General features: G+C 42.0%; 1 protein-coding gene across 9 annotated transcripts in view; it reads left to right on the top strand.

The window, feature by feature from the left end:
* The window catches only part of LOC133162875 (arf-GAP with coiled-coil, ANK repeat and PH domain-containing protein 3-like), a 34608-nt gene extending 15984 nt beyond the window's left edge, over window positions 1-18624 (top strand). The window contains exons 3-26 of one of the 9 annotated variants that reach the window (XM_061292364.1): window positions 2367-2486; window positions 2787-2840; window positions 4960-5018; window positions 5133-5316; window positions 5471-5515; window positions 5619-5714; window positions 5904-5978; window positions 6592-6603; window positions 10533-10645; window positions 10747-10798; window positions 10916-11016; window positions 11239-11350; window positions 11447-11679; window positions 11967-12036; window positions 12206-12300; window positions 12373-12593; window positions 12688-12777; window positions 12927-13019; window positions 13095-13318; window positions 13392-13501; window positions 13596-13706; window positions 13912-13973; window positions 17309-17355; window positions 18240-18624. In XM_061292364.1, coding sequence (XP_061148348.1) covers window positions 2367-2486; window positions 2787-2840; window positions 4960-5018; window positions 5133-5316; window positions 5471-5515; window positions 5619-5714; window positions 5904-5978; window positions 6592-6603; window positions 10533-10645; window positions 10747-10798; window positions 10916-11016; window positions 11239-11350; window positions 11447-11679; window positions 11967-12036; window positions 12206-12300; window positions 12373-12593; window positions 12688-12777; window positions 12927-13019; window positions 13095-13318; window positions 13392-13501; window positions 13596-13706; window positions 13912-13973; window positions 17309-17355; window positions 18240-18308 — 2448 coding nt within the window. In that variant the 3' untranslated portion in view covers window positions 18309-18624. Of the gene's footprint in view, window positions 1-2366; window positions 2487-2786; window positions 2841-4959; window positions 5019-5132; window positions 5317-5470; window positions 5516-5618; window positions 5715-5903; window positions 5979-6591; window positions 6604-10532; window positions 10646-10746; window positions 10799-10915; window positions 11017-11238; window positions 11351-11446; window positions 11680-11966; window positions 12037-12205; window positions 12301-12372; window positions 12594-12684; window positions 12779-12918; window positions 13020-13094; window positions 13319-13391; window positions 13502-13595; window positions 13707-13911; window positions 16775-17308; window positions 17356-18239 lie in introns of all 9 variants that reach the window. The other 8 variants (XM_061292360.1, XM_061292363.1, XM_061292359.1 and 5 more) reach the window with 8 other exon arrangements.
* The last annotated feature ends 217 nt before the right edge of the window (window positions 18625-18841 follow it).

Raw genomic sequence — 18841 nt, 5'->3', positions numbered from 1 at the left:
CAGTCGCCTGTTCTACTGTCATTTTGGCCTGTGTCAGCAATTTTAGTTTATGTCAAAATAGATCAATGTTTATTAATCTAAAAATGATCATAAATAATTGTTGGGTTGGTTAAGCAAACTTGACATTGGAAATACATTTCGCTCTGCATTATTGCCATGCGCTTTTAATATGATTTAGTGCTTTATGTAAAGTGGAAGTACATGGCTCGTTGTCCCCTGGGAGTCTCAGAGCTGAGGTAATGTCTCTTTCGATAAACCAATGGAGATTTCTGAGTCAGATTGTATTAACTGAGTCTGTTGTCATGGTAATTTAATAGGATGCCAGAATGCACGACACTTTTGTAACCTTATTTTTGTACTTTTGGACCCGCGGAGACATAAAAACTTGTTGGTCGGACATTTGATTATTCCAAGTGATTATAAATCAGCAATGGCAGTAGACGTTCATTTCTTTGTTTCTGTTTGTCCAAATACGTGAAATCAACTTGAATTTTTAGACACCATTTACACAACAGCTCAATCATGCTCAAGTTTGCCCATCATATTATGAATTTGGTCTTTGATAACATTTGCAATTTTGAAATGTCTCCCGCAGCAGTTAAATTAGCAGGCTGGTGGGTGACACATCACGTCCACCCCATCACATCATTTTGCTTCAAGCAAGTTGGGACCCTCCACTGAACTTTTAATGATGACTTGAGGTTCCATTTGGGTCATTTATTCTGGCAGCGGGGGGTCCTTACACTACGAATTACTATGAATTACACTGTAGTTGCCTAATTTCATCAATTTGATATTCTCATGTGTCCTTCAACAACCAAATCTGCTTATACTTTGACATATTTTACAGTTTGCTATGGTTCGAAGGTTCTCCGTTACATCGTCGCAGTGTCAGTCAACTAACACAACCTATTTGGTCCGATTTGAGCAGATGTAGCGTTGTGACTCCCCTGTGGTTCTTTCAGCCCATTTGTTGACAAGCTGACACATATACTGTGTCTGTAATGGCCATTTTCGGACCCTGGGGGGCTCGGTGCAGCACGCGATGAGATCACATTGCCCCCGTCGGATAACTCACTAGACTAGCAGATATGTTGTGAAAGAGCAAGGCAGGAATTGCTGTTGTGTTGATTCAGACATCAAATCGACTAATGTACATTTAATATTAATGCTTTACGTCTGATGCTGGTATTACTTATGCGTACATACATACATGTACGAGCTAAGTCATTCCATCTTACGTGTCTCACCAGTTCTTCCATAAGTGGCCACTGCTTACTTAGTATTTGTAAGCTGCCACTAAACTACAGTGACCTCACATTGGCTAATGCTGATGAGCGTTTGCACGAGATGCAATGTTTTCTTCACTCCTTCCTCTGCATAGCTCTCAAGTTCTCGGCGACACGCGCTTTCCAAGTGTTAAAGACTGTGCTACTCTATATTACCCGCAAAGTGGGAATGCATAGTTTGCACACCACTCTTGAGCTGTCTGCACCCCATAATTTACATGTTTACACCCTCAATGACGACTCCCTTATTTGCGATTTAGCTTGTGATGGGAACATTTGGCTGAGTTATTTAACTGCCTGAATTCACTGTGTGGAATTACCCAATCGTCATCTTTTGTTGGGAGGGTTCTGTTTTTTTAGTTGTTTTATTTGTTTTGCCTCCCCGCCCTGTATTTTTATTATTTGTCCAAAGTTATACGACCATTATAAAATGAATTGCATGTTTGTAATCGAGAAAATAAATCACAAATAGCTTGTTTGCCATACACAGCGCAGCAATGTATGATCAATATGTAACTTGACTCAAGTTCCGGTTTCGTATCTGAACTTGAGGTTCACTTTTGAAAATGTCAAAACAATCTATATAAAGTGAGAAGCTGTTCAGTTTGCCGGAAATGAGTTCTGTTGAATGAATGAAAAAAAAAAAAGCATTTGAAAAAGGTTGGCAAAGAAACATTCCGACTGACCCGAGTATGCTTAGAAATGTTTACGAGTGTGTCTCTGTGGGACTCTTCATCTCTAAAATGACAAGCATAAGTAAGTGCCTTAAAAGAATGTAAGATGGAATGTTCAGGATGTTAAGCATGTACTATTTACACTTAGACGATCATCCTGATTTGTGTCAAATGTCAATTTAGCCATTTGGAAGAAAAATAATGAAGTTCATTTCCATAGTAGTTAAAAAACAATTACTACATTTGTGTTTTATTTGCAACTGCCAATTTACCTAAGCTTTCCTTGATTTATGTAATCGCTGCGACTATTATTATCATCGCTGTGTCGCATTTTTTTTTTTTTTAATAGAACGCGTCCTCAATGCGTTTTTAAAGTGTCCAAATTTGTATTTTCTCCTCTTAGCTGGTGAAGTTATGCAGCGGGATGATCGAGGCCGGGAGGGCCTACGTCAGCGCCAACAAGCTTTTTGTGAACGGCATCAAGGACCTGTCCCAGCAATGCAAGAAAGAAGAGATGGTATCGGTGAGTGAACGCCCGTCACTTCTGTTAGCATGTCGGGCACACAAACATACAAATTCCAAAATTAGGTCGAGGTCTCCCTTGCATCCCTCTGACTCGAACAGGACATTCCAGCGGTTCCCCACGTGAATCAAACAAGTAGCGCTGTATAAACAAGTATTGTCTAGACATGGAGACGTCCAGTTGTCGTAAGGCTCCCAGAAAATGGGAGCGTCGGGATGTCTCGATGTCTTTGGGGTTATCTTGAAATGAAATCAGATGCTTGCTTCATGTAAAATGTGTGTGTTGTGCTTGTGTTTGTAGGACTGCCTTGAAAAGTGTGGCGAAAGCCTCCAGGAGATCGTCAACTACCATATGGTGAGAACTGTTCTTCTTTTACAATAGTCTTGAGCCAGACCGGACGAATAAACACGAAGGAGCATTTTTGTCTGCTGTCTTAAAAAGGGCATTAAATGCATCCATGTCTTCTTAAGATGCCAAGACTTTCGAGTGGGCTCACTATTGCATAAAACACACACACACAGCAGAGCCAATATAAAGTAGAAAAATTTATTCACACATCAAATGGTATGAGGATCTTTTAATAATAAGGTAGAAACCAGATTTGCTGATTAGTCTGCTTTGTAGGTGGCTCTGCATACTGCTGCTTGTATTCATGAGGTTCCTTTTTTTATTTTATTATATTTTAATCACGCAGAAGGCTTTTATGTTTTGTCTCCCCCCCCGCCCCCTCCCTCATTTGCTAATAGACTTCCCCACCTCGTGTGTTCATTGTTGCCTCTTCTATTGTGACATTGTTCTGTCCTTGGCAGCTTCTGTTTTTAGTCTACTCTTGAAGGGCATCGCAAATGAAACTCAAAAACCCAGAAGTAGGCAACAATAGAAAATGTTTGTCCTACTGTCATTGTTCAACTGTATCTCTCTTCCCTTTGATTCAATTCCCCAGGGGTCAATCCCATTTGACCTCTTTAAGCTTTTCAAATCAACTCGGTGTGCTGAACACAAGAGGATCTATCAGCTCCGTTTGATTTAATCACTCTTTCTGTTTGGTGTAACATTGGGTTTGATGGGGTTGGTGATGACACAAATACTCCGACCGTCATCTGCTTACGTGCCTAATTGTGTTCTCTGTGTACCATCTTCAGGCCTACTGTCCCTTCTTCTGAAACCTCACATCATGCTAATAGCGCAGATAAAGACTCACCCACCCTCTTTATCTTTAAAAACATTTTTGAAATATTTTATGATAACATATTTCCAACCTTGTACATGGTCTGGATTTACAGTGTCCCAAAATGTTAATAACTTTGACTGCTCGAATAAGTGCAATCCAGATGGCCGGCTTTGTGACTGATCCCTTCTCACATTTTTTGTAGTAGTTGAGGAACTGACTGAATTCATGTATTTATTACCTTAATTTTTATGAATTCATATTGTATCGTACTTAAACATAAGGAATTTGCTTGTCAGCAACTGTTGTGCAGGCTTGGCCTGCTGCCTGACGTCCACAGTAACAAACAGGGAGGGTCTTTGAACGTGACACGAATGTTTCAAGGCAACGTGAGTCGACATGATGATATGTGGGGGTCACGCCCAACAGGACACCATAATCCAAAGCAGGTTTGCGTGGAACTTTTGGATTACTGGTGTTCCTTTTCAGTGAGCCTGATGGAGCTGCTTTAGATTTCGGGGTGGGCTGGCAACCTCACCACTGTGGAAAGTACCAAGCAATTCCTAGCACAGCACTAATTGTCCTCTAACTGGAATGTGTTGATGCAAATTGGATTGATCATGTCAGACAATGAAATAATAACCTATTAATAACCTATTTGCTGACCTTTGTAAGAAAAACAGGAAATGAAACACGAGTAGTCCAAGACAACATGGAAAATTGAGTGTTATTTGGTAAACAAAGGTTGTATTGTCAAGCCACAAACTCATAAAAGCTTAGCTTGTTGACTTGTTACTCACTGCAGCAGTTACCCTGTCATGCTGTTTTCCCACCATTTGGAACATTTCTTTCTGCAGTTGTTTATATGATTATCCATCAGGACTTTAACTATTGACGGTACGATGTCAATGCATTTCTAATATGATTGTGGTGTTCCTGCACAATCAAATGAGCTCCAACACAAGAGCAGCATTTATAGAGATAACATTGCCTGGGTGAGAGTGACATTGTTCCTGTGCCTTTTCTACCTCACGTCTCCTCCCCATGCATAGATACTTCCAAAGGGATACAAGTTTATAACGCCACCTTGTGGTTAAACTACAGTTTGTGTCTCCCAATGACATTGAGCAAGCGGTGCAGAAAAATAAATATTGCACACCACCAAAGGAAAATGTGACAAAATGCACCTAATTTTACAACTGAGTATCAAGTTACTCACAAAGGGTTTAGTTAAAAAACAAATCTATTATTCTTTTGTGTGAACGGCAACAGGTATCTTATGTCCTCTGTCTTCACTTTCCACAGATTTTATTCGATCAAGCTCAGCGGTCAATCAAGCAGCAGCTTCACGCTTTCATTAAAGAGTAAGCATTCCATAGATTGGATTTCCCTATTGGCCTAAATTATGCCTATGAAATATTTCAGGTCTTGTGAGTTTAAATACGCTGATTCATGTGTTACGTGCTTCTTCACGATAGTGACGTGCGCAAGTTCAAGGATACCAAGAAGCAGTTTGATCGCGTTCGAGAGGACATGGAGCTGGCTCAGGTGAAGAACGCCCAAGCCCCCAGGAACAAGGTCCATGAAGCGGAGGAGGCCACGCAAGCTCTCGTCCTCAGCCGTAAAGCCTTCAGGCACCTCGCCCTGGACTACGTACTACAGGTGGGCTACATACATACTGCCGTACAAAAAGTGCCCACAAGGTAGCGCTAATGATCCACAGCAACTTCATCTAAATGCATGAAACACTGGCACTTTTTCCACCAATCTCTTCATTAGATACATCAATTAAGGTTTTGTTTTCTTTCCTGAACAGATTAATGTGCTTCAGGCCAGGAAGAAGTTTGAAATCCTGGATGCGGTGAGACCACATTAATTTTAATTTTCTGCTCAACTTGCTTGTATACAAAAAAAAGACCTGCATGTTTCTGTGATGACAAGTGGAAGCTTCTCAACCTGTACAGATGCTGTCCTTCATGCGTGCCCAGTATACTCTTTTCCAACAAGGCTTCAACATTCTGGATGAGATTGACCCCTACATGAAAAAGCTGGCTGCCCAGGTGAGGAAAACCAAATACTATTGCTCACGCACATGACGGAACTCCTTTGAATAAGTTTTTTAGCAACCCTTCCTCCATTATTATTTGAACATGCTGCTTCCAGATGTCAAAGCATCTGGCGGTTAGTTCAAGTTCCACCTTAATTTGGCTCCCATTTCCATCTTATTCGCTCTGCTCCGCTTTGTGCAGCTGGATCAGCTCGTCATCGACTCAGCGGTGGAGAAGAGGGAGTTGGAGCATAAACATGCGCTCATCCAGCAAAGGGTGAGAGAGCAAGACATCTTTAACTTTTGGTTGCCTTTTGCTATATTATTAATACTAGTGTAGTTGTCATTATGATTTTTATTTATTGTGAACCATTATAAATTCGATTTTTCTGTTAAACATTTACAATGTGTTAATTATTGAGTATTGAAATCTCAAACCATACGTTCAAATGACGTCAGACGTACCACTATATCCATTTGGATCTTTTTTTCCATAGAATTTCAGATTGTTCCTCATCTCACTGTGCTGAGATTTCACTGTTTCTTTTGTAGCTAATTGGTCAACTTGAAAAGGAAAAGCAGCTCACATGGAGTCACTTTGATATATTTTATGGGTCAAGCCGCTGAATAAAAGCTATCGTTTGCTTGGCTATGCCTCACAGAGATAATCCATCTGTTGGGGCAGTAGTTGCCAACAACTTTTCTATTTTTTGGCCTGATTTAGCCCATCCCTCAGATAAAATCAGCTGCCAAGTGAAGGCTTAATGCCAAACTTGATGAACAACGCTGTTAATGGCGTTCATCTAAGCTGTTTGAGAAATCACAATGTCATCTAATATATTGTGTGTGTTTGTCTCCCTCTGCCTTCAACCGACCGCATTCTTCTTCAGACTCTGATGCAGGTGAGTTTGTTTTGCCTTCATACTCAACATGAACTGTTTTGCGTCTCGGCACATGAATCTCTGCAGACATATCCGACAGATGGATAAGACAACATTTTAGTGCCTACAAATGTATTAGCGTTTAATTTGTGTCTGAAGGAATTTAATATAAGTCAATGTGATGAATGTGTACTTTTGTGTCACGACATTCCCAATGAAACGGTCTTTAGGGTTATTATTGTTTGGCGGTGTGATTTCACTGAACATGTGTGCATGTCTGTGTGCGCTTGGCATGTCTGCCTGTTTTGGCGGTCGCGCGTGTGTGTCTCCCGCTCACACACACACAGACATAAACACGCCATCTGCAACAAACCCATTGATTCAGGTTTATGGTCATCGCATTGTGGCTCCCGCTATAAACTTGCTCTGAATAGATCAGTCACTCAATCTGTTCTGCTTTGCAAATAAAAAAAATCAGACAGACACACACACACGCATGCACACACATAATTATGTCTTTGTGATGACAATTTTGAACACACTGCATTTCCTAAAACTCTCACAATGACAGCCAAGTGAGTGATAGGGAGCGTATTATATTAAGGTCAAGGCAGTGTTTCCCAACCTTTATTGAGCCAAGAAAAATAGCACAAAAAGTACTAATATCATCATAATCTTATATTTAATTTAATATTCATGCAGCAAGTCATGACTTGTATGAATGACAACAGGTGGATTCACAGATTTGTTACCTTCTGCCATTTAATGGCATTTAATTGTTCTGCCTGTTGCTGGCAATTATTACGATAAATTATTTTAGGAAAGGCCAGAAAGAAGTTAGACTAGTGTTGCTCATTTCCAGTCATGGCCGGCAGTAGGTGGGCTGCGCTTTTTGTTTTCACTTTCATTTTAAAAAATGTGGCATTCTTTAGTTTCCTCCTCTTATTGTTTTTTTTTTTGTCAACTCACAGGCTTTGTTGTGATTCCGCATGATTGTTTATTCCCTTTTTATTTTTTTTCCTGCAATCGATCAATCAGATTGCCCGCTGAAAGAGCCGCTCGACGCTGAGCTGTCAGCGTGCACCATAATGCAAAGACTAATCCCGCTAAACCTCACGGATTGGGATTACGACCGGCGCGGGAATGGGACTGTTATTCTGAGTAGTACCGCAGCTGGCCTGACACTCAGATGTGGGTCTGTAGTTTTGTGCCACTGACTAGAGGACAGGAGGTCATTGGAGAGATGAAGAGAAGTTTTAACCCACTTTCTCCTCATCGTAGCCAAATGCAACAGAAGATATTAGCACACAATCCACTGGCGGTTATATATGAGGAAATTCAGTATTTTCACTAGTTGTAGCTCACTATGTGGCCTGTGACAAAATGCCTTTGACACAATGGCGGGAGAAACATCTGCAAAAGAAATTGAGGAAAAGCAGCAGAGAATGTTCGCCACAAGGCATTTGACACAATTTCCCCCCCCATAAAGAAAAAGTTTTTTTTCTTTTTTTTTAAACTCCAGGAAGCCACGAGACAGCCGACTTTGTGAATAATAGATGAAAGCTGCTATTTTTTGATGGCCATTACATCAATGCAGTAGATGAGAGGATTGTGATTGTGGGCTCGGCTCAAGTTGAATTAGGGTGAGATGTGAAAGAGTACAATTCAAGTTATAAATGAGGGTGCAGGTGAGGGAATGAAGGCAGGTGCCTTCGCCTTCATGCTATTCCCTATATTTTTGTCGTCGTGCTAAATCGGTGCTTGTTCCTTTCGTTTGTTATAAACTCCTCCCTGCTGTCCTTTCACTGGCGTCTTTTGTTGACAGGCGACTTGATTGTGGCTCCCAAGAGGATTGTTGCCTTACTTTGCTCTGCCTCCATTTCTCCAGCATTTACAACTTTGTTGTGTGTGCGAGGCGTGTAGTGAAAACAAATGTTTGGATTGAAATTGCACAGAGTGACTTTTGGCAAATGAGAGGGTGAAAATGCAATCAGACGCCACAACATTAATGATAGTTGATGATGATACAAATATATGAGATCACCTGAAGTTCAGCAAATTAACTGCACAGCAGCTCTTCACCATTGCAAACAGCAGCAATTAGAATAAATAATAATTGTTAGCCCATCGCATGATTGACAAATTGTTTTTGTGACGATTTTAAAATAGTTTTTTTATTGGTTATCAAAATGATCAATTAATTCAGTAATTAATGAGTTGTGGATGAATCGATTAAACGTTGCGCAGCTAGGTTACAATAACTGTAATAATTAAATCAAACATTAGTTCTTTGCAAAGTGAAATATATATTCTTAATTCTCACATGTGCCTGGTGAAATGAAGCAAATGCAATATGCATTTATACTTGATGCAGAATAATAACAGTAACAACTTGTTGACTTGGTCGCATCTTTAGTGGTGAACTATTGAGATGAGACTCTTTCAGTGCCTTAATATGATCATCTTTATCGTAACATGGAATATAATATTAATTTTCCCCACTTTCCTGTAACTTTTAAACAATTGTTTTATATCACACCGTGTCACATGTCTCCGTAGCAGCTTTGTGGTGCACTACCCTTGTGCCACTTGTGTGCTGCATTCTTCAGGTCGCGACTGATTTAAGGTGGGAAGCAGGGGCTCCGTGCCGGTGCTGGGGGAGCCATAATGTCAGCTTGATTAGGCAGGAACACTTGTCACCTCCACGGGCAGATGGAAAGCCAACTCCACCATAAAAGTGAGGATGTAGCCGCGAGCTTGACAAAGGCAGCGATGAAATGTTTGATCCCCCCGATCCGGCAGCCGCGGTGGGGTCACAGGGGCAGCGAGACCTCACAGCTGTATGCAAATGAAGCACCCGTGTCGCTTCCACGCGGCGCGCCAGTGTGCAGACCAACGCGTGGAGGTTGAGGAACGACACGAGTGGGCTGCCGTTGGTCTCAATGGATGAGGGCTGCGCTAGTTTCCCGATATTAAGATACCTTTTTTCCTCATCCACATTTCTTCAGAAAGACAACTATAATTTATTTATTTAATATAACTTTTTAATAATAATTTAACTTTTTTTTGTAACATGCTGTTGGAAGTCACTGTTGTAAAGATGAAGATTCTTGGACGGCTCAGCTATCCACTGGTGAGAAAATTTGCTTTAGTTGTCACAGTGGGAGTATTGCGAAATCCTTTTGGTTGACGCTTGCGTCACCTGCTCTTGTTTTGAACCTCGGAAAACTCGTACACCTGAGCGGACTTGTTTTGTTCCGTCATTGCTGTTTATGGAATGGTATTGTACTACTATTATCCAAATTTGTATGATTTTTTTTTTTTTTTTTTTTACCTATAGTGATTTATTGTCACTGTAGCCAGATTGTACTGAGGAGCCTGGGCAGAAATGTCTATAATGTTATTTGCTGTCCAACTGTTCAGTGATCATCCATCACATTAACTGTCTAAAGCGGCCCTCAACAAAGGGAAAACATGACCTTGGAACTGTCTTTTATGGATCTCGTTTCCCGTCTTTTTGTCGCCCCCCTCTTTGAGCAAGTGGATTTAATTCCCTTTCTGTGGAATTGCATCTTAGTGTTGAAACTGAGAGGGTGACTTGACAAATAGAAAGACACAGACTGTGCGGTAATATGGAAAGGTAAGCTGAGGAACAGATGGCGTGGCATTCACCTCTGCACAATGGAAACTCCACCTGAACTGAGCAGTTCCCTCGTCATTTGATTCTCCCAACTCCCACAATGAAGCCACTGTCGCCGACACAGTTGCGTCGTTCCTTATCAATATATAATTAGCGTCTAATTGTCGTGTAGACGCCAAATACGATCTTATCTCGTCTCTAAAATCCAAACCATCAGCAGTGTTTAATGAATGAGCCACTCGTTACAAATGAGTCAGGAACTTGATTCCAAACTTGAGCAATACATAATTTAAGCAACATGTCTCCACAGGACTTTTCCTACGATGACCCCAAATTGGAGTTCAATGTGGATGCCCCCAATGGTGTCGTCATGGAGGGCTACCTCTTCAAGAGAGCCAGCAATGCTTTTAAGACCTGGAACAGGTAAAGCCTGACCTACTTGAATATATTGGACGGTAACTGCAATACTTTGCTTTTACCTGTTTTAATTTCCCCTAACTTCATTTCCCCCCTCTCCCCACAAGGCGATGGTTTTCCATACAGAACAGCCAGCTGGTCTACCAAAAGAAGCTTAAGGTACAATTAGGCTTTGTGAATGTATCTCATTCAGTGGTATGAGTTTTGTGAAGATGAATTTTGATCTCAAGTTGTCACTAAAACTCTAAGTGTGACGCTGCTCTCCTCCAATAACAGGACTCGTTGACGGTGGTAGTGGAGGACCTGAGGCTGTGCTCCGTCAAACCGTGTGAAGATAACGAGAGGAGGTTCTGTTTTGAGGTGGTTTCACCCACCAAGTAAGTGTAAATATGTACAGAGTGGCCCAACACGCAGTTACTCATATTAGTTTCGTCACGAGTCACCATCAAGTCATTTCGTTGCTGAGTCATCTCACGTTACAAACCTAACATTGTGTCACCATCTCTAACTCAACTCATGGAACAAAGCACACATTATGATTCAGCTAATAGCAGTTCAGTTGTGTGGAATGTGAAAAGTTGCTCTCCATCCCCTTGTAGAAGCTGCATGCTACAGGCTGAGTCCGAAAAACTGAGGCAGGCTTGGATCCAAGCGGTTCAAGCAAGCATTGCCTCAGCTTATAAAGACATCGCTGACAACTATTACATTGAGGTATGAATCAGGGCAGCGCCGTGTAATTAACTCTGAGCCACGTTTGTTCTATTATTTGAACTGTAATTATATTTTTCGGATCCCTTGTCTCCATAGCGCCTGGATCGCACAGCCTCACCTTCCACTAGCAGCATCGACTCAGCCAGCGAGCCCAGGGACAGGGGGGAGAGGGCGGATAAGGCAGTTCGGGGAGGTGGTGAAGGCCTCCTCCAGAGGGTGCAGAACTTGCCGGGCAATGAATTGTGCTGTGACTGCGGCCAGAGTGCTCCCTGCTGGGCCTCCATCAACCTCGGAGTGCTGCTGTGCATCGAGTGCTCCGGGATCCACAGGTTCACTTTCTGACTCTATGCAAAAAAAAATTGTCCCAACTGTGAGATAGACTCAATGCATAGTAATAAAAATCATTCGGTTTTTATGTATAATCTTTTTCCAAGAAGGTCTTTTAGCACTATTATTCCTCTAAAGGGGTAAACTAAGTCATTTTCTATACCTTAATGTGTCATTTCGATATGTTCAGAGATAAAGATGTAAGATAATTAAAGTAGTCAGACACCTACAAATAAATGACCAATACAATGAAAAAAAGTCTCATTTGGCATTCAACTTTTTCTTCCAGGAGTCTCGGCGTCCATTGCTCTAAAGTACGATCACTGACTCTTGACTCGTGGGAACCAGAACTACTCAAGGTAAGTCGTTCTTCTGTTTGTGTTGTTCATTAAACTTCGAGTTATGAAATTCCAGCAATTTTCTAAGTGGGAAAGTTGGTAAATGCAAGCAAAGCGAGGGTTAACATTATCGAGCATTATTATTTGAGTGACATCCTTCGACGCCCATCTTTCTTGCTCTTGTGTTCAGCTGATGTGTGAATTAGGCAACACTGTGATCAATCAAATTTATGAGGGAGCCTCTGAAGAACTCGGGGTAAAAAAGCCCGCACCATCCAGTACAAGGTCAGTGTTTGAACCAGGATATCACAACTTGTCATAAACAAATTTAAAAAAATGTCCACTTTGTTGCTCCAGACAAGAGAAAGAAGCCTGGATTAAGTCCAAATATGTGGAGAAACGCTTCCTAAAGAAGATGAGCGGGAGCGAGGCGTTGGTGGAAGGTGAAAGGAAGTCCCGACCGTGGACGGTGAAGAAGTGCCACCGACACAACAGCTCGGTCCGGGCACCTAAAAAAGTCCGCAGGAAATATCACCGCTACGAGCCTGGCAGTGCCTCACCTGCCAATCTCTCAGCAGGTGAGTTGGGCAACAAACCTTGTGGCTGTTTTGTCACGATGAGCCACTTCAGAACTTACTCGAGTCTTTAATTCTTGTGAACGTTCGGCAGCAGCGGCAGCCAAGTTTCGCCGGGATTCCCTGTTCTGTCCGGATGAGCTGGACTCCCTCTTCTCCTACTTTGACACGGGCTCGGGTCCTCGCAGTAAGTCCACTTGGTATCACTCCAGCTGGGCCATACGTTGCCCGCCCTTTGACTAAACTTATTAAAAGTGAAATCAAAAGATGGCGCACGAGGAGGTATCTTATGTAATAATTAACGTGTCCGTGGTTTGGCATGGTTTGGCCCCGCAGGCCTGAGTAGCGACAGCGGCCTGGGAGGAAGCACTGACGGCAGCACCGACATCCTGGTGTTTGGTTCTGTGGTGGACAGCGTCACCGAAGAAGGTACGTTGAGGATCCCTGCAAATTGTCATTTGCATTGCAACGAGCTGAACTTTTGTTGCTGCTCTTTGCCGCCAGACGAGGAATCAGAAGAGTCCTCTAGTGGCGAGGTCGAAATTGAACAGGAAGTACCATCAGACCCTGAGGATCCCAGGGAGATCCATCCCGGGGCGCTGCTCCATCGCTCGTCCCGTCTGCACAATTTGCCACTCATGGCGGAGGCGCTGGCTCACGGCGCCGACGTTCACGCTCCAAGTGAGGAGGAGGATGGGAAAACGCCACTCATACAGGCCGTAATGGGGGTAAGGAGAACTTTGTTTTGCGAGGGGAGGGGGATCTTGAGAGCAGCATTTCTAATGTGCACTTCTCTGTCAGGGCTCTCTGATAGCTTGTGAGTTCCTGCTTCAGAATGGAGCTGATGTCAACCAGAGGGACATGAGGGGGAGAGGCCCATTGCATCACGCCACCTACCTGGGACACACTGGGTATGAGGACGTATTACGTGTCACTAAGTGATCTCCTTTCCGGAAGTAGGGAATACTCATACTTCAAGCATCTCGTATTTGTGTTGTCCTGCAGCCAGGTGTGTCTGTTTCTGAAGAGAGGTGCGTCGCAGACAGAGGTGGACGAGCAGGGCTACGACCCGCTCAGCATCGCTGTGCAGGCCGCCAATGCAGACATCGTCACCCTGTGAGTGAGCTCGCATTTTTTTCCAGGATTGGCCAAAGGATAGCTCAGGGGGCTGCATATGGGCCGTGATAAGCACAACAGTTGTTAAAAAAAAAAAGTATATATAAATATTGAGGATAGATGGATATGACAAGAAAATGAAGCAAAAGCTGAAAAAAAAAATGCTCATCTCATTTGTCGGTCTCTGTCCCGTCTGTCCTTCCAGCCTGCGTTTGGCACGGATGAACGAGGAGATGCGAGAGGCAGAAGCCCCCCTGGGACAACCAGGTCAATACCCCAGCACCAGCCCCACTGAACAGCAGTACAGGAAGTGCATCCAAGAGTTCATCTGCCTCACCATAGAGGAGTTCTAGCCTCTCTAGATATAGAGTTCTCCTCTAGACACTGATGTCAGCTAGATTGAGGCTCACGAGCAACACAAACCCCCTGAAGGACCTTTTCTAACTCTTACTGGCTAAACTGCCCTCATGCACCTCTGATTTTCTGCTAGTTTCTGCTCACCATTCCACCCTAGCCACATCACACCAAGTCAAATGACATCTGCTTGTTGGTGTTCTGCTAACATCCTCTCACGCTGCCGTTTAACCTCTCATGGTCGCGGCATTAACCCAGAGCGAACCATTTCTCCTCAGCTTGAGGTGTAAATAGTCTCATTTATAAGCGATTCACCGTGTGTGATGTGGCATGAGGCCATTAACATTCATGAAAGAACAAAATACGTATAAAGCGGTGTCAGGGAGGGATGTAAGAGTAAAACTGTGACAAAAAGAGGAGAAGAAAGCCTCGTCTGCTTTGTAGAGTGAGGACTGAAACTAACATTATAATACATTTCTGTAAAAGAAAAAAAAACTCTCGCGAAAATGAAGTAAGGATTTTTCATGTCAACCAGTTCCTCATAATTTGATTTTGTCAGCCAAGCCCTGTCGTTGTTCAAACTTAATTTTGGGGTTGTTTAGCTGACAAAATACAAAAGAGAGTAATGCGCCGTCTCTTCCTGCTGCTACCAACACTATCACATTTTCAATTATAGAAATCATCAATACTATACAACAGAAACAAATGACATAAAGGCAGAGGCCTTACTAACCAATACTACTATGGCGGACATTTTGTAGATTATTATAGCTGTTTGCAATGGTCAAGAGTGCTAATGATAATGAAATGACAGGAGGTGATGTTACAGTATAGCCAGGCTCAGTTTCTGCAGATATGTATTTCCTATTGCTAACTGAACATTTCATTCAGTTGCCATAGAGACATACTGCTAAAAACTGTGCCAGAGGTTTTTCTTTTGGATGATATGATGATTGAATTTTCATTATTTATTACGCAGGACTATAATCATTCAAAATTAATATTGGCTTCCCCAGCCATTCGCTGGGGATGATGAATCGCAAAAAACAGTAATAGACCGAAAAGGTCAATACTCTAATTGCCGTTGGTTGCCACAAGATAGCAGAAAAGCATTTTTGTCTAGTAAAGCTCCTCCTCGAACGTCAACATAGTTCCTCGGTGACAACTGCAAAAATGTCGCAGGATAATGCCAATACAATATTTTTCTATTTGAAAACGCAACAATACTGAATCAAGAAAATAATTTGTGACGAGCTACAGGAAGAGACGTTACAGAGAGGCTGTTGACGTTGTCAAGAATAGTCAATGCTTCATTTTATTGAGTGCTAATACTGTGCACTTTTCCTATTTTCAGTATTATAATTTGATTATGTCATAGTGTGTTTTCAGGTAATCTTTCTTTTCTCAAGTTATCGTCTGTTCTCTGCCTGTCTGTCTATTTTATTTGTCTTCCCAGAGGAGCCGTGCAATGCATTCACTGATGCAGTTTATTATATTCTGTTAATGATTGTCTTGAAATATTACTCTGAGACAAAAATGTTTTTGATGGTATCTCGATGATAGCAGTCGTAGAACCCCAATTTCTTCACGTTTTCGGAATGTGGAAAGGCCTTACGTCACGTTTGATGATCCAATAATCAGCATTCAGCACTGAGAGATTTTCTGAGTTTATGGAAAGAAATGTATTTAGTTGACGGACTTTCATTCATTGTTGCATTTTATGGTGAGGAGGAGGAGGTGATAAACCCATAAAACGTGAGCTCAGTGGTCGGACGTAGCAGTTCGGAAGAATTTCGACTTCCATGGAAAGCGAATGTGCTGCTCACTGCCCTTTAGTGAAGAACAAAACAACTTCATGGCTATATAACCACACCTGCATTTACTATACTTGTAAATACGCTTCCATGTTACAATATCTGTATCAGTGAGATTATGGAGCACATTTTCCGGACATGTTTACACACTTTGTTAGGCTCCGATGCCGAATAGCCGACAGTGTTCTCTGCATGCTTTGTGGGCGAGTCAAGACGATTGCCGCTCCTAGCATGCTGTGATATTTTTCTACCGTTTTGATCACATTGTGCAGTGCAGTCCTGTGGAATAAGCATGTACCAACGTGACCTCTCTAATGTCACAGTCAAAATCCTTTCCACGAGCAGTAATTTCATATTTTTTGTGCTTTTAGTTTCCTCTGCCAAAGACTTTTGAAGGGAAAGTGTCCGACCTTGTATTATATCACAGGTTTGTTTTTGTTTGGTTTTTCTTCAACGTGAAACAATTTCTGAGTAGATGCAGCTTAAGTGCTACGATGCTTTGTGAAGTGACAAGAGTGGTAGAAACACTGTTGGTATGCTCACATGATTCAAAACAGAACTGAGATTCGCACATGGCAATAGTTACAGACTGCAAGTAGTACAAGTTTAGGGGCGAGTGCGAGCGACGCCCTCGAGGAAGTGTTCAGTGTCGTGTCCATTGTGTGTGTTGACATAGGAGTGGTAAAAAAAAAAGGGCTGTAAATAGTACACTCGTGTAATTCAACTCCATGCTTGCCTCTCAGAGGGTCCATAGCGGGTCGTGACGCTCGGATCCGTTTCATGTTTGTCTTTTGATTCTCTTTCCAAAAACACCCAACAGTCTTGGAAATTGTTATTTCATGTCTTTAGACACACTGAGGTGAACAAAAAAAAAAGAAAAAGAAGAGGAATACAATAAAAGTGAGAAACTCTTCATGAACTAACCCAGTCTGTACTTGCTTTCATTTCTCTTGTTCTCTTGCATTCTCTCGGCATTGTAGCATTATTTAAATTAGTTGCAAATTGATCCGTTTTTCAATATTTGATTTCAGTGATTGCTCTGTGTTGGGAGACTGCTGCTTTTCAAATCTGCTCTGGAGTGGCCAACCTTTCCTAGAAACACTGGACTCATTCAAAGCATTAAAAGAGGCTTATGAAAGTGAGCCGTAGCGTATTTAAATGCTTCATTTTAAAATTAAAATTCACTTTAGTGCTCAGTATCAAGCGGTGCAGGGGTTTTAGGCCCGCAGCACTTCTGTATGCCTTGAATAATTCAGCGTCTTCACTTGTAAAACATTCATGTGACCTCACAAGATTTTTTTTTTTGGTTTTATTTTTTAACACCAACTATGAAATTTTTACTCACTTGCCAGGACTGTTTTAAAGCGTCATTTAATATTCAAGGAAAGACAGCGTGGGACACTAACTGACATGTCATTGCTTTTCTCACCGCAGGGGTTGCCAAAGGCAGCAGAAGGGTTAAATCCTTACCACGGGATAGAGTGAGTGAAGCATCCTGGGCCGTCTCTTTGATACGTAGTCGTGTAGAGGGACGCTTTGGTTCTTTCTTGCTCTGATTACCGTGTGTTTTGTCAGGGGTCTTTTGGTCTGTCTGTCTGGGGCAAAACATCTGGAGCCTGCTTGTCTTTTTGCAAAACATCACATACTTGAGGTCTTTATGTAATCACTAGTGGTTTTTGTTTGTTTTGTAAAACACACAAGCGCTTAGCGTACCATCCACTCCACTGCTACATTTGAATACTAAACATGATGCAATCTGATTTATTGCCACCATACGAGAAATTAATTTGGTGTATGTAAATGATTACCAACCACTGCTCTACAGCACATTACTTTGCTGTCCTGCAGGAAAATTATCCAATTCCTCTAAGTTGGTTTGAAAATGATTTATGTATTTTTTCGTCTATCTAGGCCAGTAAATTACGGGAAGAACAATTAAATGCTCCTCCACTACATGGCAAAAGGACGACAAACCCCATTCATGCACAAGAATGATACATTTGTGAGTAAATCTAGACGTAGTCATCATTATCTAAGTCTGTTGCACATATTTGTGTGCCTTTTTTTGTTTAGTGGAGTGCCATAAATTGGATTAGCAAGTGCCTCGGCCCAATAAATATTGGGAAACTACTGATATAGTTCATAAATAACGAACAGGATGCTCCCCACTCTCTTCCTAAGTATTTTCTTTTCTTCTGACCAAAATCGACTGTATTGCTAGATGTGGTAGAGCTGTCGTGTTTTCTCTTCAAAACAAATCACGTGCTGCTGGGCTATGGGTGTCTCATGGTGCAAGGTTCATATTTATCGTCCTCTTTTGGCAGCCACATCACAGCTGTAATGATGAAAACGCCTTGACTTTCAGGTGACATCTCCCGTGGTGAAGTCTTTCGCGAGTTTTCTCTTCTCGCATCTCTCCAGCCCGAGAAGCTGAGGAGGAGAAGTCTCCAGTTCAGCCGCTGCGAGAAACCTTAAGGGAACTTTTCACCGCCTCATCATCATCTTACAGTCTGGAAGCCAGCGCTTAGTATATACTCAAGATGGGTGTAGGTCAAAACGTGACTTCTGTGCATTTATCCAAATGGCTGACCTATTTCTATTCAGATGTTTGGATATCAGAAGGATCGTTAAAGGCAAACATGGGAAACAATAGGACTATTGCAGCTTTCATATTAAAATGTCAGTCAAACTTTTCCAAGGAAGTCAAATATTTGTTGCCATAATAAATGACCATTCAATGAAACACCACACCCTCTGACTTCAGTCCAGTTTTTTTGTAATATTTGCCCCCTGAATGGAATTTACTCCCATTATAAATGCACAAGTTGCGCTCATGCCATCTGTGTGTCTTTTGTATACCTGCTTTGTGGTATGCAAATGCTGGGGCCTGAATTTCCCCACCCCCGGGGATCAATAAATGATCAATCAATCAAAAATTGCAGGTGACTAGCACTATATTTGAACTGC

This window comes from Syngnathus typhle, linkage group LG11 (assembly GCF_033458585.1).
Source record: "Syngnathus typhle isolate RoL2023-S1 ecotype Sweden linkage group LG11, RoL_Styp_1.0, whole genome shotgun sequence".
In the NCBI taxonomy this organism is placed as follows: Eukaryota; Metazoa; Chordata; class Actinopteri; order Syngnathiformes; family Syngnathidae; genus Syngnathus; species Syngnathus typhle.
The sequence above is the reverse complement of the archived record's forward strand: the minus strand, read 5'-3'. Positions and strand labels throughout refer to the sequence as shown.